At 45.2% G+C, this 24073-nt stretch overlaps 1 protein-coding gene across 2 annotated transcripts; it reads right to left on the bottom strand.

Annotated features, from left to right (window-relative positions):
• Positions 1–4350: 4350 nt before the first annotated feature.
• On the bottom strand, positions 4351–23709 carry LOC101146023 (nmrA-like family domain-containing protein 1). Of its 2 annotated transcripts, none has more exons than XM_031008989.3 (5): positions 23306–23709; positions 16447–16685; positions 13323–13572; positions 9849–10039; positions 4351–5562 (listed from the first exon to the last, which is right to left on the bottom strand). In XM_031008989.3, the coding sequence occupies exons 1-5, from the start codon at positions 23343–23345 to the stop codon at positions 5383–5385; spliced, it is 900 nt and encodes a 299-aa protein (XP_030864849.1). In that variant the 5' UTR covers positions 23346–23709; the 3' UTR covers positions 4351–5382. The 2 variants fall into 2 exon arrangements, with proteins under 2 accessions (XP_030864849.1, XP_055237408.1); XM_055381433.2 differs by lacking the exon at positions 4351–5562 and adding an exon at positions 9008–9208 and having other exon boundaries at positions 23306–23472.
• Between the last annotated feature and the right edge of the window lie 364 nt (positions 23710–24073).

Here is a 24073-nt window from a genome sequence, read left to right as displayed (position 1 = left end):
CTCTGCCTAGGAAAACCAGAGAACTTTCTTCACTTGTTTATCTGCTGACCTTCCCTCCACTATTGTCCTGTGACCCTGCCAAATCCCCCTCTGCAAGAAACACCCAAGAATGATCAATAAAAAATAAAAAATAAAAATAAAAAAATAAAAAAAAAGAATTTACAGTTTAAAGGAATTTTTAAACTTCAATAATTTAATTATCCATTTCTTAAATGCTGAACATTTTGCTTACTTCTATATTTTTGCTCTCATGAAAAAATACTATCATATAAAATCCTCAAAATTATATTTTTATCTATATTTGTGTTTATTTACTTAAGATGGTTTCTTAGGAGTTTTGCCAAGTAAAGGGTGTGTACATTTTTAGTCCTCTTGCAACACTCAGCGGGGCAGCCCGTCAGAAATGCTATAGCAGCCAAGGTGCAGTGGCTCGCGTCTGTAGTCCCAGCACTTTGGGAGGACGAGGCAGGCGGATCATGAAGTCAGGAGTTCAAGACCAGCCTGGCCACCATGGTGAACCCCGTCTCTACTAAAAATACAAAAATTAGCCAGACGTGGTGGCGGGGCGCCTGTAATCCCAGCTACTCAGGAAGCTGAAGCAGGAGAATCACTTGAACCGGGAGGCGGAGGTTGCAGTGAGCCGAGATCGCGCCACTGCACTCCAGCCTGGGTGACAGAGCAAGACTCCATCTCAAAAAAAAAGAAAAGAAAGAGAGAGAGAAAGAGAAGAAAGAAAGAGAGAGAGAGAAGAAATAAAGAAAAAAAGAGAGGGAGGGAGGAAGGAAGGAAGGAAGGAGAAAGAAATGCTATAGCAACTTCTACTCGAGACGGTTTAAAATTCATGTTATTGCCTTCCTGCTCACTCCCATGAGGAGTCCAAGTCAGGACTACATTGCCAGAGTGTTCTGCTCTGTTACTTGGGAGAATGGACAGTGCCTGAGGGCCGTTCAATACGCACTTCCTAACAGTGCCCCAGTTTCCTTTTAGTGAATTGTCTCTGCCCCTTGTGTAGTCTTGATGGGATTTCAGAGTTGCAAAGATCCCTTGGGTCGGGGAGAGGATGACAAGAAGTGTGGCCAACGGAGAAGCCAGCAGCAGGAGCACCAGCATCCAGCAAGGCTCGGCCCCAGCTGCCAGGCGGAGAAAGGGCAGGCCCTGTGCTCTGCACTCCTGGGGCAGGGTCTGAGACCCCTCTATGCAGAAGGCTCACCCTTAGCCTGAGGGCCTTCCTCTGCATGGGGCAAGCCAGTGCTGGAGCCTTTGGATAATCCCTTGGTCCTCCCTTTCCTTCCCTTAATCTCAAATCCGGCACGGAGAAGGCACTTCACCCCAGAGAAGGTGACCAGCGCACGTCTGTCGAAATGGCCACGGAGGGTAACCGACAAGGCTTTAAGATGCGCCGTATAACTATCTCCTTCGGTTTTATTCCCCAAAAAAGCCCGGGGAAAAATCACCTGGGATGAGGCTGGAGCGATCCTTTCTTATGCTGGACTCATACTGCCATCTAGTGGTAGGAGAAGGGAGCTGGGAAGGGACGGGACACCGGGCAGCGGGCGGTTAGAGCAAGATGAACCTGCAGTCCAGGAGGCCAAGGTCAGGCGACACTGGGAACCGCCCAGGGGGCACTTCAGAATTTTGGGAGGCATATGAAGGAGGCAAGGGGAGGAATTATGCTCAACAATAATTATAGCTGTTTCTTTGCCGGGCGCCGTGGCTCATGCCTGTAATTCCAACACTTTGGGAGGCCGAGGCGGGCAGATCACCTAAGGTCGGTAGTTCGAGACCAGCCTGACCAACATGGAGAAACCCGTCTCCACCAAAAATACAAAATTAGCTGGGCGTGGCAGCGCGCGCCTGCAATCCCAGCTATTCGGGAGGCTGAGACAAGAGAGAGTCGCTTGAACCCGGGAGGCGGAGGTTGCAGTAAGCCAAGATTGCACCATTGCACTCCAGCCTGGACAACAAGAGCCTCTGTCTCAAAAAAAAAAAAAAAAAAAAAAAGAGAGAGAGAGAGAGAAGAGAGAATAATTACAGCTGTTTCTTGAGCACTTACTACCTGGCAAAGACTATACAAAGTGCCTCTCATGCTTTCAATCTTTCAGTCCCCCCAGCAGTCCCCAGTGAGGATAGGGAGACCAAGCCTAGAAATCAAGTAACTTGACCAAGTTCACACAACTTGTCAGTGGCAGAGGCAATCAAATCCAGGATTATCTGACTTTGTAGCTTGAATTTCTAGGGTCATTTCTGGAATCACGGAGAGAGATCTTCTGCATCCTTTCTATTCCATCGCCCACACCCCCAACCCTAATCTACTCCTGGACAACAGAGGGTGCTCTTGTTCACTGAGATGCACGGCCCTATTTCCACCTTCTGTGCCTCTCTTGGGTCCCCAAGTCTCTACCTGAACAACTGCAAAGGGAATCCTTTCCCTCCTTTGGCCTGGAGACTGTTGGGCAGGAGTGGGAGAGGATAGTGGGTGGAATCTTTTGTCCACTGTCAACAAATATTAAAATGTCTCAGACTAGTTGGAAGTTATTTTCCCTTCTTTGTTATGTGAGATTGAGGTCCCTAAAGTGCACAGTCTCATTTCAGATCAGCCACTGCAAAGTTTGGTTCTAAATCCTGGAAGGACTTCTCATGCTTTCCAGGAACAATTGTTGGGACTGATCCATGACAGCCCTGGCCTGTCTTAGTCTTCTTTTTTTTCTTTTCTTTCTTCCTTTTTTTTTTTTTAAGAGATGAGGAAGTCCGGGCATCGTGGCTCATGCCTGTAATCCCAACACTTTGGGAGGCTGAGGCAGGCAGATAGCTTGAGGCCAGAAGTTTGAGACCATCACTTGAGGCCAGAAGTTTGAGACCATCACTTGAGGCCAGAAGTTTGAGACCAGACAGCTAAGCCCTGTCTCTACAAAAATACAAAAAGAATTAGCCGGGCATGGTACTATGTGCCTGTAGTCCCAGCTACTCAGGAGGTGGAGGCAGGAGGATTTCTTGAGCTCAGAAGTTTTAGGCTGCAGTGAGCCATGATTGCACTACTGCACTCCAGCCTGGGTGACAGTGTGAGACCCTGTCTCAAAAAAAAAAAAAGAGAGAGAGACAAGGAAGGTCTCACTCTGTCTAGAATGCAGTGGCATGATCACAGGTCACTGAAGCCTCAAATTTCTGGGCTCAAGAGATCCTCCTGCCTCAACTTCCCAAGAAGCTGGGACTACAGGCACACACTACTATGCCTGGCTAAGTTTTATTATTTTTTTTAGAAACTGGGTCTTGCTATGTTGCCCAGTCTGGTCTCAAATTCCTGGCCTCAAGCAATCCTCCCACCTTGGCCTCCCAAAGCGCTGGGATTGCAGGTGTGAGTCACCATGCCCAGCCATCCCGGTCTTAAAGAACCAACCTGCCATCCCAGCAAACACACAAAAAGTCCAGGGACCCTTGGGCCTATAGTCACTCTCCACATGGGGGACCCTGAGGTTATTTAGGGAACAGCAGTCGTTCTTCCTGTCTGGCCCACCCAGATGAGTAATAAGTCATCTATTTTTAGTTTAGGGTTTTGTTTTTCTTTTTCTTTTCCCTTTTTAGAAATTTATCCAGGCCCATTTCCCAGGGCTGAGCACTTAAGTTGCACTGAATTTATTGCTGGGGACTTGGTATTTTGAAAAGGAGAGTGGTCCTCAAATGCACTTCAATTGTGATTTCCCCCCGAGATAAAAATTTGCTTGCAACAACTTCAACATCATTTATCAACACTTATGCCTGGGAGCTCTAAAAGAAAAAAGGCTGGCTTTTGCCACCACCAAGTCTCTCTCTCCTGAGTGAGATTCCAGGCCAAGGGCTCTCACACAGTCACCACCATCTCTGTCCTTGCTCAGGGACTTCTATCATCACATGTTGGATAGTGGGGGAAGCTCCCTTCCAGGAAGTGGACAATCGCTCGCCCTTAAAAAGTATCAGTTGCTAGTTCTTTTGGGGGGATAAAAACCACACCCCCCCAATTCACACAACCAATGCACCTGTTTATTTATTTACTTATTTAGAGACAGGTTCTTACTCTGTCACCCAGGCTGGAGTGCAGTGGCATGATCACGGCTCACTGCAGCCTCAACCTCCAGGCTCAGGTGATCCTGCAACCTCAGCCTCCAAGTAGCTGGGACCAAAGGAGCACAACACCATGGCCTGACTAATTTTTTTTTTCCAGAGAGAGAGTCTCACCATGTTGCCTAGGTTAGTCTTAAACTCCTGGGCTCAGACGATCCACCCACCTCAGCCTCCCCCAAAGTCCTGGGAGGACAGGTATGAGCCACTGTGCCTGGCCACTCTTTTCTTGTAATGATAGAATTAACTATTTACTCATTTAGTCAATCAACATTTATTGATCACTTATTATGTACCAGGCACTGGGATAAAGATGACTGTAAGTCACTCACAGTAAGGAAGAAAACTAGCAAATAAGACGATTACAATATGATGTAGAAAATGCTAAGCCAGAGATATAGAAAGGTCCTATGGGGTCCTTCTGTCACCTTGTCTTTCCACATCCCTACCCTTCACAGGCCTTCCCTCCAGCTTCCTGCCCCCGCTCCCCACTGCAGATCCCCTGGATTTTGCCTAGAGCTAAACGAGGAGATGGGCCCCCTGGCCCTGGCATGACTTGAACCCAACCACAAACTGGAAAGGAGCCTTTTGAGAGTGGATCACTTTGATAAGAAAACACATAGGAATGAAGAGAAGTCCACAAATGGCCACCTGTGCTGGTGCTCAAGAAAAGTTTGCAGAATGGATAAATGAAGGATCAAGGAATTAATAGATGAATAATTGAATGGTGGCTCAATAGATGACTTCATGAATGAGTCAGAAAATAAACTTCCAATCTTGAGGCAAAACTGAATTTTAGCATTTCCAATGCTTGTGCTTGTTCATTGAACACCATGTTCCCCAGAAAATTCTCTACAAAGATGTTCATTTTTTTAAGTTAAAATTACTTAAAAGTTCACTGGGAATTTTGCAATGCAGTTGAGAAAACTGGAGCTGCCTAGGGGAATTTCAGCATTAGGGCTTGAAATTACTCACCCAGGAGAAATCCCAGTATAATCTGCCCTCCCATTAGTGTTAGGAGAGAAGCTCCAAGTTCCGAGGCTTCTCATTTTACCAAACAGGTGTACCACCCTTATCACTAACTAGCAAGTTAAATGTGAATCAAATTACTGTGTCCTATCACCAATGCAGTGCTTCCTACTGAAGAGGCGACCGCAGGAAATCCTTCGGTGTTGCAAACAATTGCATTCCAGCATGTTCTGTCAACATGAATGTTGTGCCGTAAAGAGGAAAAGGATCAGAGAGGAAAGAGGCTGTGTGGTGCAGAGGCCTATCTGAACAGCTGATTTTCTACATGCCCTTGAAGGCTCCCTGGTTCTCTGAGATAAACTGGCTGAAGCTTTTGACTTTGGGATTTAGTTGGTGGGTGAGCTTGACGTCTCGGTCTGGCTTCATTTCATAGAAACGACACATATTGGCTATTTCCTTCGCTGCAGGGAATCCCAGCTTCTCGAAAGCTTCCGGGGTAATCTTTTAAGAACAAATAAGAAGACAGAAAATGTTATAGCCCATACTTAAAATAGTTTGAAATGACATTATTCACCTTAATGATGACACAGGTCCATAATTCTGTTTTTTTTTTTTTTTTTTTTAAGACGGTGTCTCACTCTGTCACTCAGACTGGAGTGCAGTGGCGCAGTCTCGGCTCACTGCAACCTCTGCCCTCCGAGTTCAAGTAATTCTCCTGCCTCAGCCTCCTGAGTAGCTGGGATTACAGGCACCCGCCACCGCGCCCGACTAATTTTGTGTATTTTTGGTAGAGATGGGGTTTCGCCATGTTGGCCAGCCTGGTCTCAAACTCCTGACCTCAGGTGATCTGCCCGCCTCTGCCTCCCAAAGTGCTGGGGTTACAGGTGTGAGCCACAACAGCACCCAGCCAGGTCCACAATTCTTTAGCCTAACTCCAAAATCCAAGAGACTCTAAAGTTTTTTTTTTTTTCCCATAAGCCATTTGGCAGGAAACTGACCTTTTTGAACTAAATTAGTGGCAAACCTGATCTAACTATGTGAAGCTATTTATGGTCTTTAATTATACCATTTAGTGGAAACATTCAAATATTTGCCTGCAGAGATACAGATGTGTTTGATTACAGGTTCCTGCTCCAGCCCGTGCTGGTGATGTTATATATGTAGACAATAACCTATCTAAAAGCTGAAAGATTCATAAAGCTGAATTGTTTCTGGCCCCAAGCCTTTTGGGTAAGGTACTGTAGATCTGTACCAGCCTTCATGTGAATAGCACCTCACAGTGCTCTTGCCTATACTTCCTCTTCGTATTCCCCCACCAGCCCTCTGAAACCCTCCACCCACCTGGGCCTCCATGCAGCATCAAGATCCCCCCTCTCTGGCACCAGGCTCTCCTTCTCACCTGGCTGATGGCCCATCCATCCTCGCTCCCTTTCTTGGTTAGAGGTCTGTATTTTACCTCTAATTGCCCCAGCCTTTGCCAAGGCCAGGCCCAAGCAGAAATGGAGCCCATCCCAAGCCAACTGAGCTGCCTTCTGTCACCTTCCATAAAATCCACTCCTTGAATCCTTTCTAACACTAACTAGATCCATAATTTCCCCTACTGAATTAGCTAAAATCATTTCTATTGGATCCAGTATAATCTGTCTTTAGCCCTCAGAGATAAACTCTGACTTTGAAATTTTACTTGGCCTTTAAAAAATGTGACAGACACAAACAACTTAGGCAAAACAATGATTGTCACATGCATTCATAATAATGAGAAAATTAAGAACAATCTACATGGCCAACAATACAGAAATGGTAGAATTAATTGTGGTACATCTACTCTCAGAACATAATGCAGTTTAATGTTTTTGGAGAAGTTTAACAAAATAGAAAAATTCTCATAACATTAACTGAAAAGTAATGGTACATTTAGTGTTATTTTAATTGTGTTAAATATATACATATGTATATATATGTGTGTGTATATATGTATATATTTAATACAATAATGCAATTTAATAATTGTATTAAATATATACATATACATATGTATATATTTAATACAATAAATATATATAAGTATATACAGTATATACATATATAGATACTTATATATACTGGAAAAAGACAAGACAATCTGTCAAATCTTAACAGTAGCTATCTCTGAGAGATTGAACTACGTGTGATTTGTATTTTCTTTTTCATAATTTTCCGAGTTTTCTTCAATAAGCAGTTGCTATTTTTGAAATCAGAAAAACGTTGAAAATTTGAAGTGAGTTTGGAAATAGAAGTCTATGTGAGAAGCATGGAAGATTCTTTCATGTCTGTCTCCTTGAGTCACTCTTTCATCCATAACTTTGATACCAAATGTACTTCAGTAAAATAAGGGATTCTTTTACTGCAGATGTTTGAAGGAAAGAGGTCTGTTCTGTTGTGTCTCACTTTCTGAGAAAACCGTCTTCCTTTGGGGGTTAGACAGTTTCAACCAGACATTTCACACCCACTTGAGGAGGTAGGAGGAAGTCAGACCGTGAGGGCTGGAGCGCCACCTTGTGGCCAGATGCACCCTTCCCCGGAATTGTCAGACCATTCTATAGAAGTTCCAGCCTCTGATGCCCTACAGTCTGTGGTGCCAGAGGAGCTTCAGCTGCATTATAAAACAATTTGTATACCAAGAAGTGTCAGGGACCAAGTATAAGACTAATAGATGCTTGGAAGGTTCTGAGCAATTCAGAACAATGTCTACTACATCCTCTGAGAATCAATACACACACTCACCCCCTACACTCACGCTCTCTCTTTCTCTCCTTCCTTACGGAGTTCAAACCCACAAGACAAAATGAATATATGACCCAAATGCAAATGGCCTGGGAGAAGGGTCACTGAGAAGTAAATGTGTACCCAGGTGCAAGGAACCTTGCAGATCTTCTTGTGAGCCCATCTTTGAGTGGGTGGCTACCTTCTTGGGTTCAGGAGTAACAATCTCTCCGAGAAATGTGTGTGTGGCTTCAATTAGATAACCAGATGTGGTTTTGTGGCTGGATTGACTCCCACACTGGTTTTCCAGAAAAAAAAAAAATATATCTCTTTGCCTCCTCACAACTTCAGTACCCGAGGCTGAATTGGGAATCTAGATATCCCCTCTAGAATCATTGGACCAAGAGCTGTTGATCCAAACAAGAACCAACTTTCTATCCCTAATTCTAGGAAATATTCTAGAACATATGTCAACAAACTATTTTTTTTTTTTTTTTTTAGACAGAGTCTTGCCCTCTCGCCCAGGCTGGAGTGCAATGGCACGATCTTGGCTCACTACAACCTCCACCTCCTGGGTTCAAATGATTTTCCTGCCTCATTCTCCCCAGTAGCTGGGATTACAGGTGCCCACCACCATGCCCAGCTAATTTTTGTATTTTTAGTAGAGACGGGGTTTCACCATGTTGGCCAGGCTGGTCTCAAACTCCTGACCTCGTGATCCACCCTCCTCGGCCTCCCAAAGTGCTGGGAAACAAACTTTTTTTTAAAGGCCTAGATATAAATATTGTAGGCTTTGTGGGCCATAAGGTCTCTGTTGGAACTACTCAACTCTATCATTGTACCCTGAAAAGAGCCTGTTTTCTTTTCCCTTCCTCTTGTCAATACCTGCTTGGGGAAATGGCTGGTGATGCTCAATATCACCAATTCTCACTCTTCTGTAAAAAGTCTGTCCTGGCCAGGCACAATTTCCTGGAGAAAATAACTTACCCCCAAGCCCAAGAAGGCAGCCACCCACACAAGGCGGCCATTCCTGCATGATTTATAGCATGATAAGTTGCTGAGGGCTTACTAAGTGCCAGACCCAGTGCCAAGCACCTGCTGTACAGATCTCATTTCATCCTCACAATGATCCCATGAAGGAGGTATAACAACTTTTTTTGGAACATATGAAGACACTGAGATGGAGAGGGGTTAAGTAAATTACCAAGGATAGAGGCAGAGCCAGAATTTGCCTCCTTCCCGTACTGCCTCTGGTTTGTCGTGTTTATTCCAGAATTAGCCAGGCCAGCCTTCTTGATGCCTCCTCTGTCTATACACGGTCATGTTTCCTCAAGGACCAACTCAAGCCCACGTCTTCCATGAAACCTTCTTCCACTGTTTTCTGGTCATCTACAGCACAGATAGTCTGAACAACACAATTAAGCACCTATAGAGTTATGTCTTATAATAATCATGGCGACTTGATGGGCATCAATATTTTTACTCCAACCTTGCTGCAAATTCCTTAAAGTAGCACTGGGTTCATAATAGAGACTCAATACATCTCTGCCATGTGCCAAACACTGTGATAAGCCCTTTAAATATATTCTCTGTAACTTTCACAAGAACACCCAAAGTAGATACTATCATTCCCCACTTTGCAGCTGAGGAAACTGAGGCTCAATGAAGCTAAGTGTCTTGTTCCACATCAGCTAGCTCTGGATGACCGAAGTGGTCAGCAGCAAGGGCTTATGAGAGGAGTTGGGATCATGTGTGTGAAAAGGCTGTATCTCAATCTTCACATTCTACCTTCTTTCCACTCAAAAGTAATTTTACTTTTACAAGTCAATTAACCCTAAGCCAAAGAAATAAAGCCATATGGGAGAGATTCCACTGCACCAATCGATGAAGATAGATTTATGGAACCACAGTCCTTCTCAATTTATTCTGAAAGTTTAAGTTCAATCCTGCCTAAATCCACAGAGAGTCTACCAAAATTTGTAAGTCAGTGGAATGTTAACCAAGGTGGCCTCTTGTGATCACATGGATGTCCCCTAAGAACTCACCTTTGCATCTCGGACTTCTTTCCCCAAAACCTTGGACAAAACATCAGCATATTGCTGTATTGTTAGTGCTTCTGCACTGAGCCCCACGGCCTTGCCTAAAAATTCCTCTGGAGAATTAAAAATGCTACAGACGGCTGCTCCAATATCAGCAACAGAGATACCATCCATTGGTACATCTCCCATCGGTATAGCTAGTTTAAAAAAAAATAGAAAAAGATAAATAGTTAATTATATCACATCCTTGGTAGGTCCCACCAACCCAAACTAATCAATCATTTAAAGAAAAGGTGTGGGAAGGCAATGTAAAACCCAGTGACCACAATCTATACACAGTTACAAGGTTTTGTTTGAGAAATTACAGGTTGAGCACGGTGGCTCACGCCTGTAATCCCAACACTTTGGGAGGCCGAGGCAGGTGGATCACCTGAGGTCAGGAGTTCAAGACCAGCCTGGCCAACATGGTGAAACTCTGTCTCTACTAAAAATACAAAAATTAGCCAGGTGTGATGGTGCGTGCCTATAATCCCAGCTACTCCGGAGGCTGACGCAGGAGAATCACTTGAACCCAGAAGGCAGAGGTTGCAGTGAGCCGAGATGGTGCCACTGCACTCCAGCCTGGGTAACAGAACAAGACTTCATCTCAAAAAAAAAAAAAAGAGAGAGAGAGAATACTACAGTGCCTGGATATCGATTTAAAAGAGCAACCATTTACTAAATATCTTGTCTATGTAAAGTATGATTAAATGTATCTCCAGCCAAAACTTCTGCTGAATTCCAGACTCATGTGTCCCACTACGTACTCAAATCCTTACCTGACTATTCAATAGACATCTTAAACTCAATAGGCCCCAAACTGAACTCCTACACCCCCCAACCTGCTTCCCTACAGCCTCCCACCTCAGCTAATGGCAACCCTATCATTCTGATTTCTCAGGTCACAAATCTTGCAGTCAGCCTTGACACTTCTCTCACATCCCATATCCTTTTCTTTTTTTTTTTGGAAATCATATGCATGATATGTACAAAATCTGGCCACTTCTCATCATCTTCAATGCTACCACCCTGGTCCAAGCCACCATCATCCGTGACTTGAGTTATTGCAAAATTTGTCTCCTTGTTTCCACTCTTGCCCTTTTTTTTTTTTTTTTCAGATGGAGTCTTGCACTTTCACCCAGGCTGGAGTGCAGTGGTGAGATTTCTGCTCACTGCAAGCTCCGCCTCCTAGGTTCACGCCATTCTCCTGCCTCAGCCCCCTGAGTAGCTGGGACTACAGGCGCCTGCCACCATGCCCAGCTAATTTTTTGTATTTTTAGTAGAGACGAGGATTCACCGTGTTAGCCAAGATGGTCTCAATCTCCTGACCTCGTGATCCGCCTGCCTTGGCCTCCCAAAGTGCTGGAATTACAGGCACCCACTACCACACCAGGCTGATTTTTGTATTTTTAGTAGAGACAGTGTTTCACCATGTTGGCCAGGCAGCCCGTCAGAAATGCTATAGCAGCGGAGGCACGGTGGCTCACACCTGTAATCCCAGCACTTTGGGAGGCCGAGGCAGGCGGATCATGAGATCAGGAGATTGGGACCATCCTGGCTAACACGGTGAAACCCTGTCTCTACTAAAAATACAAAAAAAAATTTTTTTTGAGACGGAGTCTTGCTTTGTCATCCAGGCTAGAGTGTGCTGTGGCGTGATCTCAGCTCACTGCAACCTCCGCCTCCTGGGTTCAAGCAATTCTCCTGCCTCAGCCTCCCGAGTAGCTGGGATTACAGGCACCCACCACCATGCCCAGCTAATTTTTGTACTTTTAGTAGAGATGGGGTTTCATCATCTTGGCCAGGCCGGTCTCAAACTCCTGGCCTCAAGAGATCCGCCTGCCATGGCCTCCCAAAGTGCTGGGATTACAAGCATGAGCCATCGCACCCAGCCCTGTCTGCTCAGAACCTTCTGATAGTTCTCTGTGTCCCTCAGAGGAAAAGCCGGTTGTTTACAAAGCTTACACAACCAGACCCTCTGTTAGTTCTGACCTCACCTCCTACTACCCTCCCCTCCCTCATTCTATTTCAAACAATCATGTCACCTAAGCCTCCTGAGTAGCTGGGACCACAGGCCACCCCTCCCGGCTTCTAGTGAGTGTTAATTCTGAATCTAGGAAGAAAGCCTGAATTGTCATTGGTATTCCCACATTCCCCCCACTGCACAAAGGCCAACTCTGACCATGGCCACAGAAAGTGTCCCCAAAGGGAAGGGGAATGCCGGCCAGTGGACCAGCAGAGTTGGAATTACCGGGAGTCCTTGTTAAAACTAGACCTCAACCCAGACCTGGACTCAACCCAGAATTGGACTCTCTGCAGGTAGGGCCTGGGAACCTGTCTCCCAGGCAGGTCACAGTCCCTCTCAGCTCTAATTCTGACCATGGGACCCAGATCAGAACACTTTTCCTCCATTGTTGCCACAGAAGTTCAGATGGATGAGCTAGAAGGGTCTTAGAAGTCATCCTGAGGCTGGGCATGGTGGCTCACACCTGTAATCACAGCACTTTGGGAGGCAGAGGTAGGAGGATCACTTGAGCCCAGGAGTTCAAGACCAGCCTGGGCAACAAAGAGAGACCCCATTTCTTCAAAAATAAAATAAAATAATAATTGGCCAGATGTGATGGTATACACCTATAGTCCTAGCTACTCAAGAGGCTGAGGTAGGAGGATGCTTGAGCCCAAAAGTTTGAGGCTGCACAGTGAGCAATGAAACCCAGTATGGGCAAAAGACCCACTGCATTCCAGCCTGGGCAACAGAGACTCAGACTCAAAAAAAAAAAAAAAAAAGTCATCTTGTCTAATTTTCCCGTTAAACCTTGAGGAATCTGCCAGGCGTGGTGGCTCACACCTGTAATCCCAGCATTTTGGGAGGTTGAGTTGGCTGGATCCCTTGAGTTCAGGAGTTTGAGACTAGCCTGGCCAACATGGTGAAACCCCGTATCTATTTAAAAATGCAAAAATTAGCCGGGCGTGGTGGCAGGTGCGTGTAATCCCAGCCACGCGGGAGGGTGAGGCACAAGAATTGCTTGAACCCAGGCTGTGGAGGTTGCAGTGGGCCAAGATCACGCTGCTGCACTACAGCCTGGGCGACTCCATCTCAAAAAATAAAATAAAAATAACCTGAGGAAACTGAGGCTGGAGGTCACATAGCTAACTCCAGTACTTACATTAAGGAGGGTCAGTATGTTAAGATTGGAAACGTAACCCTTTGTGCTTCTGATCCCAGATCTAGTTCTCTGCCCTGGAAGAGCAACTTAGTGTAGTGCCCTAGAGAAGCCAAGGACAATTTGGCATCCCTCTCAGCACTTTACATAGGGCTAAACACATAGAAGGCACTCAGATGACAGGTGTCCACTGCAGAGGGGCAAGAAGGGAGAGAGGGAGGAAGGTGAGTGGAGAGGAGGGCAACCAGGTGCCTAGTGAGTTTTCACTTTGTTTTACCCAAGGTGTAGTAATCTCCATCAGAGGCTTTCACGGGCCGCCACGCCGCGAGAAAGTTTTCAAAGTAGGCCGCCACGCGGACACTGGTCATGGGGATGCCAATGGACCAGAAGTACTCCTCCACCTCGCCCTTGCTGTCAAAGTGCGGCACCTCCAGCTTGCCATCCGTCAGTCGCTTGACGTTCTCCAGGCCGCTGTACACCACGTGCTTCAGACCCAGGTGCTTGGCGGAGTCTGCCACCAGCTTCCCCTGAGGATCAAAAGTAAATCCTCATATAGGCCGCTGTATTTGTATTTGCATTTGGACAGATGTTAAGAGCAGGATCTCTTCCATCTCCCCACCTCCCCTCTACCCCCTCTCCCCAGTGCTTTTTTTTTTTTTTTTAATACAGAGTCTGGTGATTTCCGCTCACTGCAGCTTCCGCCTCCCGGATTCAAGTGATTCTCCTGGCTCAGCCTCCCGAGTAGCCGGGGTTACAAGTGCGCACCACCACGCCCAGCTAGTTTTTTGTATTTTTTAGTAGAGATGGGGTTTCACCATACGGCCAGGCTGTTCTGAAACTCCTGATCTCAAGTCATCTGCCTACTTCGGACTCCAAAATTGTTGGGATTACAGGCCTGAGCCACGGCGCCGGGCCCACACTGTCCTTTTCTTATTACCCTCATCCCTATGGAGAGGAAGCTCTACCAGCCGCAAAATATATTCAATTTACCTTATGAGAGGCCACCACAGCAGCATTGGTGAGCAGAGGCTCCACTCCAAAACGCCCATCTCCTCAGCCTGCTCCCAGAGGGGCTGTCAGCAGAACACCAGAGGTGGGGGAGTAGTAGAATAAGAAATGAGAGAGGTGGCAGAGGATAAAGGAACCCCAGGTACCTGTTTGAAGCCAAGAAGCAACCTGGTGGGAACTGACCAGGAAGAGATGGCCTTTTTCTCTGGGCTCTCAGTGTCTTTGTGATCAACTGCAATCGCATTTATTTATTTTCTATAATTGTGTCTAGTAATGGAATATATCTACACACCATTTGGATATTGAGGGCATAATGGAGGCATACATACACACACACACAAACACACAGGTATATATATTCTCTTTTTTGTGTGTTTTTAGATCCAAATTTTCCAAAGCACTTTCATCTCTCTCTTCTTTTTTCCTTTCTTTTTGCTGTTACTTTCTTACTTTTCCTTAAAAAACCTCATGCAGCAGGCAGAGAAGACATAATTAACCTGGGTTAGCAGAGGCAGGAAGTGAAGCAGAGAGGTGACTTGTATCCCTACATTTCCTAGTAAGTAAATATCAGAAGTAGAATTCAAGTCTCCTAAAATAAGCCCTTCCAGAGTTTATCACTAAAACAGAGGCTGTGAATGGTATAATTAATTCAAGAGACATTCCTGGAACAGTTTGATCCTGCTCTCGATTTTTTGAATTGTGCCATTTCTTCAAGTGGCTAATACTATCCATTATATTTTTTTAAATCTAATCTTCATTTTTTCTCAAATGTATACATATACATAGTTTAAATTTTCAAATAGTACTGTCATGGGTTGGGAGGGAATGGATCTTATAATGAAAAAGAAATTCCCGGCCGGCCGCGGTGGCTCACGCCTGTAATCCCAGCACTTTGGGAGGCCGAGGCGGGCGGATCACGAGGTCAGGAGATGGAGACCAACCTGGCTAACACAGTGAAACCCCGTCTCCACTAAAAATACAAAAACTTCTCCGGGCGTGGTGGCGGGCGCCTGTAGTCCCAGCTACTCCGGAGGCTGAGGCAGGAGAATGGCGTGAACCCAGGAGGCGGAGCTTGCAGTGAGCTGAGATTGCGCCACTGCACTCCAGCCTGGGCGACAGAGCCAGACTCCGTCTCAAAAAAAGAAAAAGAGATTCCCAAGAGGCTGAGGTGGGAGGATTACTTGAGCCTAGGGGATCAGGACCAGCATGGGCAACACAGTAAGACCCTGTCTCTAAAAAATAAAAGAAAACAAATAAAATAAAATAAGTTCCCTGTGCCCCATGCTGATTACTGTTCTCCAGAAGTAACACTTTAATTTCATTTAGCTGTTTATTTTTGTAAACGTTTATACCACTAATTCTTGATTTTTTCAATTTGAAATATCATCTACTAAATCTACTTAATGATTGTCTCTCACTCACTCGCTCTCTCTCCTCTCTTACTCACTCACGTTGTCCACCACCACACATATACGTAATTCCCTTGTTTCATTCTCCCAATCATTGTTTTTGGCTAGATCAATATTCAGTGCTTACACACAGCTGAAGCTGAGTCATGTGATATTCAATGGTTACATTTACTTTTTCTTTTTCTTTTTTATTTTATTTTATTTTTTTGAGATGGAGTTTCACTCTTGTTGCCCAGGCTGCAGTGCAATGGTACGATCGTGGCTCACTGCAACCTCCACCTCCCAGGTTCAACCGATTCTCCTGCCTCAGCCTCCCAAGTAGCTGGGATTACAGGCATGTACCACCACGCCCAGCCAATTTTGTATTTTTAGTAGAGACGGGGTTTCACCATGTTGGTCAGGCTGGTCTCGAACTCCCGACCTCAGGTGATCCACCTGCCTCGGCCTCCAAAAGTGCTGGGATTACAGGCATGACCCACTGCACCCAGCCTACATTTACTTTTTCTACAAACTTTCATTTTCCCTGAATTTAATTCATTGTGGGTTTATTTGCTCTTTTATTTCTTTTTCTATGTACCCATCCCCAAATTATCTATCTGAAGTATAAATGAAGTGTAAATTACATCTTTATTCTCTCCATTTCACTCTCAAACTAGCCTCAAATTTGGGGGTACCCTTGCCACCACCCCCCCATGCCATGTACAAACAAATGGTGAGAAGTGGAGAATCCAATGACTAGCTTCATTAAATGCTCGCTCTGAATACTCAAGGTCTCGAGACCTAGACAGATGCTACATAACATTAGTTTTACAAAGATACCTTTAACAAGTACTTAAAGTACATATTTTTTATAAATGCCAAAACGAATGTAAGACATACATTTGCCCAGACTGAAGGCCTGTCCCCTTATAGGAAGGAAAGAAGCTGCTAGGGAGGGTAAGAGGAAAGGGTTCAAGAGGAAAAAAGAAACAATTTGGTTTCTACCTGACACACTTCCTTATCTTGGTTGAGAGGGTCCCAGAAGTTGGTCACCAAGAAGGCCCCATAGACACCTTTTAAGGCACTGTCCACCGATGCTTTATCATTCAGGTCACCTTTGACTACCTCAGCTCCAAGGCGCTGGAGCTCCAGGGCATTTGGTCGAGTCACATCCCTGGTCACTGCTCTCACTGCAAATTTTTTGCTCTCCAAAATTGCCCTGGCCACAGAGCCACCTTGAGCTCCTGCAGGGTCAAGAGAAGAGGAAACACAGGAAGGATCAGGAAGAATGTTCACTGAAAGAAGGTCAGAAATCTCATAATTCAGAGTAGAGCTGCTGCAGTACCTACTGCAGGGGGTGCTACATGGCCCTTCACATATCCCCATGGCTTTCAAACTAAGTTCTTTGTGGCCTCTTCAGAGGCATTTTTGCAGAGGACATGGGAAGAGAAAAGTGGGAGAGGCTGGGGGCAGCCTCTGCAGAGGTTGCAGTGAGCCAAGATCTCGCCACTGCGCTCCAGCCTGGGTGACAGAGTAAGACTCCAAATTAATATCCTCTGAGATTAGAAAAGGTTTTGCATTCCAAACACTATATCAGCCCAAAAAGAGGAGAAGAAGAGACAGGAGAAAGAGAGCAAGCATTCAAAAGATAAGCAGCTGCTCTCAAAAATTTATTATAGCAGAAATAAAATGTCAGTAGAAAAAGTTGGAGAACTCTCCCAGAATTAGAAGGGGGAAAAAAAAGCAAGTAAAATAAGAGAGAGAAAAATAATTAGAAGATCAAGCCAGGGGAATTATAGAGTGAGAAATAGATGGAGGTATTGAAATTATCTAAGAAAATAGTAATTTCTTGGAGTCCAAGGATATTAACTGAGCTTCCAGATTGAGAGGTCACTGAGTGCCCAATACAATGATAAATGAACTCCCACTTTATGCACATCACTGTGAAATTGCAGAACACTGGGTGCTGGTTTGGATATTTGTCCCCTCCAAACCTCATGTTGAAATGTGATTCCCAATACTGAAGCCTAATTGGAGGTGTTTGGGTCATGGGAGCAGATCCCTCATGAATAGATTAGTGCCCTCCCTCAGAGGTGAGTTCTCATCTATTAGTTCCTGTGACAGCTGGTTGTTAAAATGAGCCTGGCACCTCCACCCTCCCTCTTGCTTCCTCTCTGTCCATGTGATCTCTGCACATGCCAGCTCCCCTTTACCTTCCACCATGAGTGGAAGCAGCCTGAGGACCTCATCAGATGCAGATGCACAATCTTGAACTTCCCAGCCACGAGAATCATTAATCAAATAAACCTTTTTTTTTATAAATTAGAGAAAGTAAAACAAAACCCTTTTTCATCCCTCCTAGGATGGCCATTATATGGAACCATTCACAATTAAAAAGCAGTTGGGTTGAATATTTTACTCTGACTTTATAAAATAAACATCTAAACAAACTGAAGTACTTTCTATTTGAGTATAATTTGTGCTTTTTGCAGGGGGTTGGGGGCTGCTGGAGTAGGTAGGGTGGGTCATGGTCCTTGAAAAGGATTTTTATAGGGAAGTTTCTGTTATTGTCCTGGGACCATGTTTTTGAATGACTTTTACATGCTGTGCTATGCCCTGGGGATGTAGTGGTAAACAATAGCAGGTTTGAACAAGTTGGATATAAGATAAAATTTATGAAAGACATTATATATTGGATTATGGCCTAATGAGTTCAAGGATTTACCCCAGATTATACAGCTGCTTAAGTAAGGATTTCAGGATTCAAACCTGAACATGGCACCTGCCAGCACAGAGCTTAAAGACTAGCAGAGGAGATCATTAAAGAGCAATTATAATACAGCATGATATGTGCTATTAGGGGAGGAGGTAAAGGGCTGAGGGCACACAGGAGGACATAAGTGGAGCATCTAACCCAGACTAGAGAGAGGCTTCCTGAAGGAAGTGGTAACAGAGATGAGCCCTAAAGAACAGGCAAGAATTGGGAGAAGAGAGGCATGTGGAGTGTGTTGCATGCAAAGCAATTGCAAGTGCTTTATTCTAGAGGTGACAGAGAAGGGAGTGAATTCAGAGAACTGAAATGAATCTGACTGAGAACTGCAGGTCAATGTCACACATGAGGCTGGAGAAGCAAAATAGGCCTAGAGGGCTGCACTTTGTTCTGGGAGCAGGAGATTTTATGAAATTGAGCAGTATGTTCAGACTTACATGCTGGGAAAGTGCTCTGGTTAATGGAGAGTGTGGAATAGGATAGAGAGACCACAGACAAGGGTACAATTAGTGGGCTTTAAAATAATCTAGGTAAAGGTTGATAATGACCTGTGCTAGAAGGGGTTATTCAGGTGGAGGGAATAATGCAAATTTAAGAGATACTCAGAATATTAAAGGATACATTTTTAAAGAGTAAAATGATAATTTGTACACACATAAAACGAATGTGTCAAAATTTTGTTTAACTCATTAATTAATGAGGGAACCAGTACAATGTTATAAGAAAAATTCAAAGAACACACATATATGTAGGCAATCAAGAATGCCAAAATGCTAAAATGAATGTACAATTAGGGACAAAACCAGTCAATATCCACCAGGCGATAATCAATTGTGGTCCACCAGACACAATTCATTTGTATTTCTTTTTTTTTTTTTTTTTTTTTGACACAGAGTCTTGCTCTGTTGCCCAGACTGGAGTGCAGTGGCGTGATCTCAGCTCACTGCAACTGCCGCCTCCTGGGTTCAAGCGATTCTCCTGCCTCAGCCTCCTGAGTAACTGGGACTACAGGTGCCCGCCACCATGACTGGCTAATTTTTGTATTTTCAGTAGAGAAGGGGTTTTACCATATTGGCCAGGCTGGTCTCAAACTCCTGACCTCATGATCAGCCCACCTCGGCCTCCCAAAGTGCTGGGATTACAGGCATAAGCCACCACACCCGGCCTTCATTTGCATTTCTATGGACTAGAAGCGGTTGCGTTATTATCTATTTGCTACAACTTATAGAGTTATAGATATCTTAAAAACAAGGAAAGCCTCACAAAAGTGAGAACGGTGCCCTGGGCAAGGACACCCAGCAACCTTTTTTTCCCATTTCAAAGTCTTTCACAGTTTTCCTTTTTTTTTTTTTTTTTTTTTTTTTTGAGACGGAGTCTCGCTCTGTCACCCAGGCTGGAGTGCAGTGGCGCAATCTCGGCTCACTGCAAGCTCCACCTCCCGGGTTCACGCCATTCTCCTGCCTCAGCCTCCCGAGTAGCTGGCACTACAGGCGCCAGCTGCTACGCCCGGCTAATTTTTTTTTTTTTTTGTATTTTTAGTAGAGACCGGGTTTCACCGTGGTCTCGATCTCCTGACCTCATGATCCGCCCGCCTCGGCCTCCCAAAGTGCTGGGATTACAGCCGTGAGCCACTGTGCCCGGCCTTCACAGTTTTCCTTGACAAGATGATATCAACAGGATTTTGGTGATTAACTGGATGTGGTGATGATGAACAGGGAGGATTGAGAGACAAAAGTCAAGTGTGACCATTTATTCAAAGAGGTTGAGGGGGCATTTAGCAAGATGTTGATGTTGGAACAGAAGGGTTCCGTGAGAAGGTTTTGTAGGCAAGGGAGTCTGAGATGTGGGGTCAAGGAAAGGATGCGTGGCGAAATATAGGGTTGAGACTAATAACCAGAGGGGCTTACCTCTTGGGCAGTAATGAAGGAGAATGGGAATGTGATACAAGGTGGTATTAGCTGGCTACAAAGTTTGAAAAATTAATCAGATTTGAAAGATGATTCTGTTTAAAGGTAGAACATGGAGAGAAGGCAAACGGAGTGTGGAAAAAGCTTCTAAGAGGGAGAATGGAAAAAATCTGAGAGAGATTTGGAAGACAGAATTAATAGAGTGACTGGCCACTCCCAAAAATCTTATCCAACTGCCTACCCAGTCTCTGGATGCCTAGTTGGCAATTCAAGTGTAATGGGACCAATTCAAGTTTAAGGAGTTCCTGACCTCCTCCCCCGCCACTGTCTCCCATATTTCAGTGAATCTCAACTTTATTCTTCCAGTTACTCAAGCCATAAAACTTCAGAGTCATTTTCAACTCTTCCCTTCTTACCCCTGATATCTGGTCCACCAACAAATCCTGCCAACTCTACTTTTAAAACCTCCGCAGAATCTGACCACTCTCCACAATCTCATTGCTACCACCCTGGTCTAAGCTACTATCATCTCGCCTATTTTATGACCTCCGCCTCCTAACAGGTCTCCCTGCTTCAGCCCTTATCCCCTATAGTCCCTTCACAAAGCATAAGCTAAAATGATCCTTTTAACACCAAAGTCATGTCATTCCTCTGCTCAAAATCCTTCAATGTCTGGTATGCTGTTGCAATCCTGCAGTCCCAGCTACTTGGGAGGCTGAGGCGGGAAGATCACTTGAGCCCAGGAGTTTGAGGCTGTGTACTATGATGGCTGCTGGGATGGAGAGTCACTACCCTCCAGCCCAGGCAACACGGTGAGACCCTGTAGCTAAACACAAACACACTGAAAAAACCAAACCCTTCGATCACTTTTCCCTTTCAGGAAAAGCCAACATCTTTACCATCACCCTAACGCTTAATAGAGTCATCCCCCACTCCATTGCCTCTTCTTCTCCTTTTAATATCATACTTGACTGTTGATTTTTGAGGATTTATTTCACTCTGCTTCCTGCTTTAGCCCTTGACTTCCTCCAGACAAATTCCTGTTCTCATAGAGCTTATATTCTAGTGTGGAAAGACAGGCAGAAATAGAAGAATTGAAGTAACGAAGGGAGCCAGACATGGGCAGGGTGGAAGCAGAGTTGCAATTTCAAATATAGAGGTCTGGAAAGTCCCATGGAAAAGGTAACATCTAAGCAGAGACCTGAATGGCATGAGGGGGAAAGCAGTGGGTAACTGTGTTAGTCCTTTCTCACACTGCTGTGAAGAAATACCCAACACTGGGTAATTTATAAAGAAAAGAGGTTTAACTGACTCACAGTTTCACATGGCTAGGGAGGTCTCAGGAAACTTACAATCATGGCGGGAGACACCACTTCACAGGGTGGCAGCAGAGAAAATGAGTGCCCAGTGAAGGGGGAAGCCGCTTGTAAAACCACCAGATCTCATGAGAACGAACTCACTATTGATACTAACAGGAGACAGGGAAATACTGGGTAGAAGAGGGTGGTTCCTGGCAAAGGCCCCACCCTTAAGCCTGGATACCTGCGGCCCTAAGTAATAAGCATTCCTGTTTTTGCACCCCAAAAGTTGCCTTCTGGCCTGCCACACCCCCTATCCTGTACCCATATAAGCCCCAAACCCCAGGCTCCAGAAGCAGACTAGGAGACAAGGAGACAAACAGATGGCAGAATGGTGCAGCAGAGGAGAGAGGAGAAGTAACGTCAGGAGGAGTTTGGCTGAGGATGTTCGGAGAATCAGCCACTGGACAGCCAAACTCCAGGGGAAGATCATATTTCTACTTCATCCCCTGTCTAGCTCCCCATCCATCCCACTGAGAGCCACTTCCACCACTCAATAAAACCCCTGCATTCATCCTTCAAGTCCATGTGTGACCTGATTCTTCTGGGATGCTGGATGAGGGCTTGGGATACAGAAAGTTGTCACACTAGCCCCCTCCTTTTGCAAAAAGGCAGAGGGTTCACTGAGCTGGTTAACCCTTAAGCCATCTGTGGATGGCAAGGCTAAAGGAGTGCACTGTTACACACGCACACTTGGGCTTTGAAAGTTACAGACACCCACCCCTAGATGCTGCCATAGGGCCGGAGCCCAAAAGCACTTGCCCCAGTTTCTGCACCTACCCGTATGCATGCTCCCCCTCTCTTAAAGAGTTTGAGTTTGCAGTGGCAGAACAGAGAGCCACACCCCTGTGGCACACCCTGTGGTGGGGGACCAGGACCAGGGAACTCTCCCGTTTCACTATCATGAGAACAGGCTGGGGGAACCGCCCCCAGCATTCATTTATCTCCACCTGGTCACTCGTATGACATGTGGGGATTGTGGGAACTACAATTCAAGATGAGATTTGGGTGGGGACACAGCCAAACTGTATCAGTAACAGAGGGAGATCATTCTAGGTTGAAGAAGCAGCCAATACAAAGGCCAGAGCCTTTGTATTTGTGGGATTGTTTTGGAGGAACAGCAAGAAAGCCAGGGTAATGAAGCGGAGTGAGAGGAGGGTGGCAGGAAGAGAGTTCTGACACGACATTTCCAAGGCCCTGTTGCAGGGCATTAGCAGGACTTTGCACTTTACTGGGAGTGCCATGGGGCTGGGATCTTTTAGAGGGTTTTGAGCAGAGGCCTGACATGATCTGACAGTTTCAAATGGATCCTTGGGAGGCTGAAATGAGAATAGATTGAAGGAGAAAAACCTGATTTGATTTATATTGTGCAAAGATGGCTCTGACTGTTGAGGAACAAATTGTAAGGGAGCCAGGAATGCAAACTTCCCACACACTCCATCCTTGCAGACTCCCTGGAAGATTGGTCAGGCATTGGATATTCACTACAAACCCCCAGGCCCCTCACACTTGTACCTTTTGCTTATTAGGAAGTGAGTGGAGAGAAGACTTCAGAGTATAGCTTATGTTGAAATGAGACTTACACCAACCAGTTAGCCCCATGACTGGGAAAGGGAGATTACGTCAGTGTCCTTGTCCTGCTGAGATCAAGTTACAAATCAAATCATGCCACCCCTTTACCACATCAAGAACTAAAGCAATAGGATACTTTAAAAAATTTCTTCCAAAGAGCTCTTTGTTCAGCCCACACTTGCAGGCTCTAAAGTTACAAACAGGAAGACAGGAGAGTGAGCAAAGTCAGCATGCCCTAAAAATTAAAGACTTTTTACCTGTGGCTCCAAACACTGTAATTACTTTCTTGCTGGCCATGTTATCAGGAAAAGAGAGAGTCGGTGGAGTAGCAGAACTTTCCCTGGAGCAGCGACACCAGCCGAAATGCTGTGTTTCTTCTCTGGTGAGAATTATAAACCCATTCCAATTACCACGCCTTTTATTGTGCCCCTCCTTGTTCCTGTTACCACTAGTCCGCTTACTCACTGTGACACTGCAATTTTCAATTTTCTTTTTTTCTTTTTCTTTTCTTTTCTTCTTCTTTTTTTTTTTTTTTTTTTTTTTTTGAGATGGAGTTTTGTTCTTGTTGCCCAGGCTTGAGTGCAATGTCACAGTCACAGCTCACTGCAATCTCCACCCCCTGGGTTCAAAGGATTCTCCTGCCTCAGCCTTCCAAGTAGCTGGGATTACAGGCACGTGCCACTATGCCTGGCTAATTTTTTTTTTTTTTTTTTTTTTTTTTGTATTTTTAGTAGAGACGGTGGGGTTTCACCATGTTGGCCAGGCTGGTCTCGAACTCCTGACCTCAGGTGATCCGCCCACCTTGGCCTCCCAAAATGCTGGGATTACAGGCATGAGCCACCGCACTCAGCCAACACTGCTGTTTTCTTTCTTTCTTTCTTTCTTTTTTTTTTTTAATGGAGTTTCACTCTTGTTGCCCAAACTGGAGTGCAATGGCGCAATCTCAGCTCACCGCAACCTCTGCCTCCCGGGTTCAAGCAATTCTCCTGCCTCAGCCTCCCAAGTAGCTGGGATTACAGGCATGC

The sequence above is a fragment of the Gorilla gorilla genome, chromosome 2 (genome assembly GCF_029281585.2).
Source record: "Gorilla gorilla gorilla isolate KB3781 chromosome 2, NHGRI_mGorGor1-v2.1_pri, whole genome shotgun sequence".
NCBI classification, from domain to species: Eukaryota; Metazoa; Chordata; class Mammalia; order Primates; family Hominidae; genus Gorilla; species Gorilla gorilla.
This window is presented reverse-complemented; position numbering and strand designations above follow the sequence as displayed.

Coding starts and splice junctions, on each gene's coding strand:
- LOC101146023 (XM_031008989.3), bottom strand. CDS start 23,345: ATGGCCAGCAAGAAAGTAATTACAGTGTTTGGAGCCACAG. Junction 13,573..16,446: donor AAGATAAGGAAGTGTGTCAG/GTAGAAACCAAA, acceptor TTTGATCCTCAG/GGGAAGCTGGTGGCAGACTC. Junction 5,563..9,848: donor AAGAAGTCCGAGATGCAAAG/GTGAGTTCTTAG, acceptor TGTTCTTAAAAG/ATTACCCCGGAAGCTTTCGA.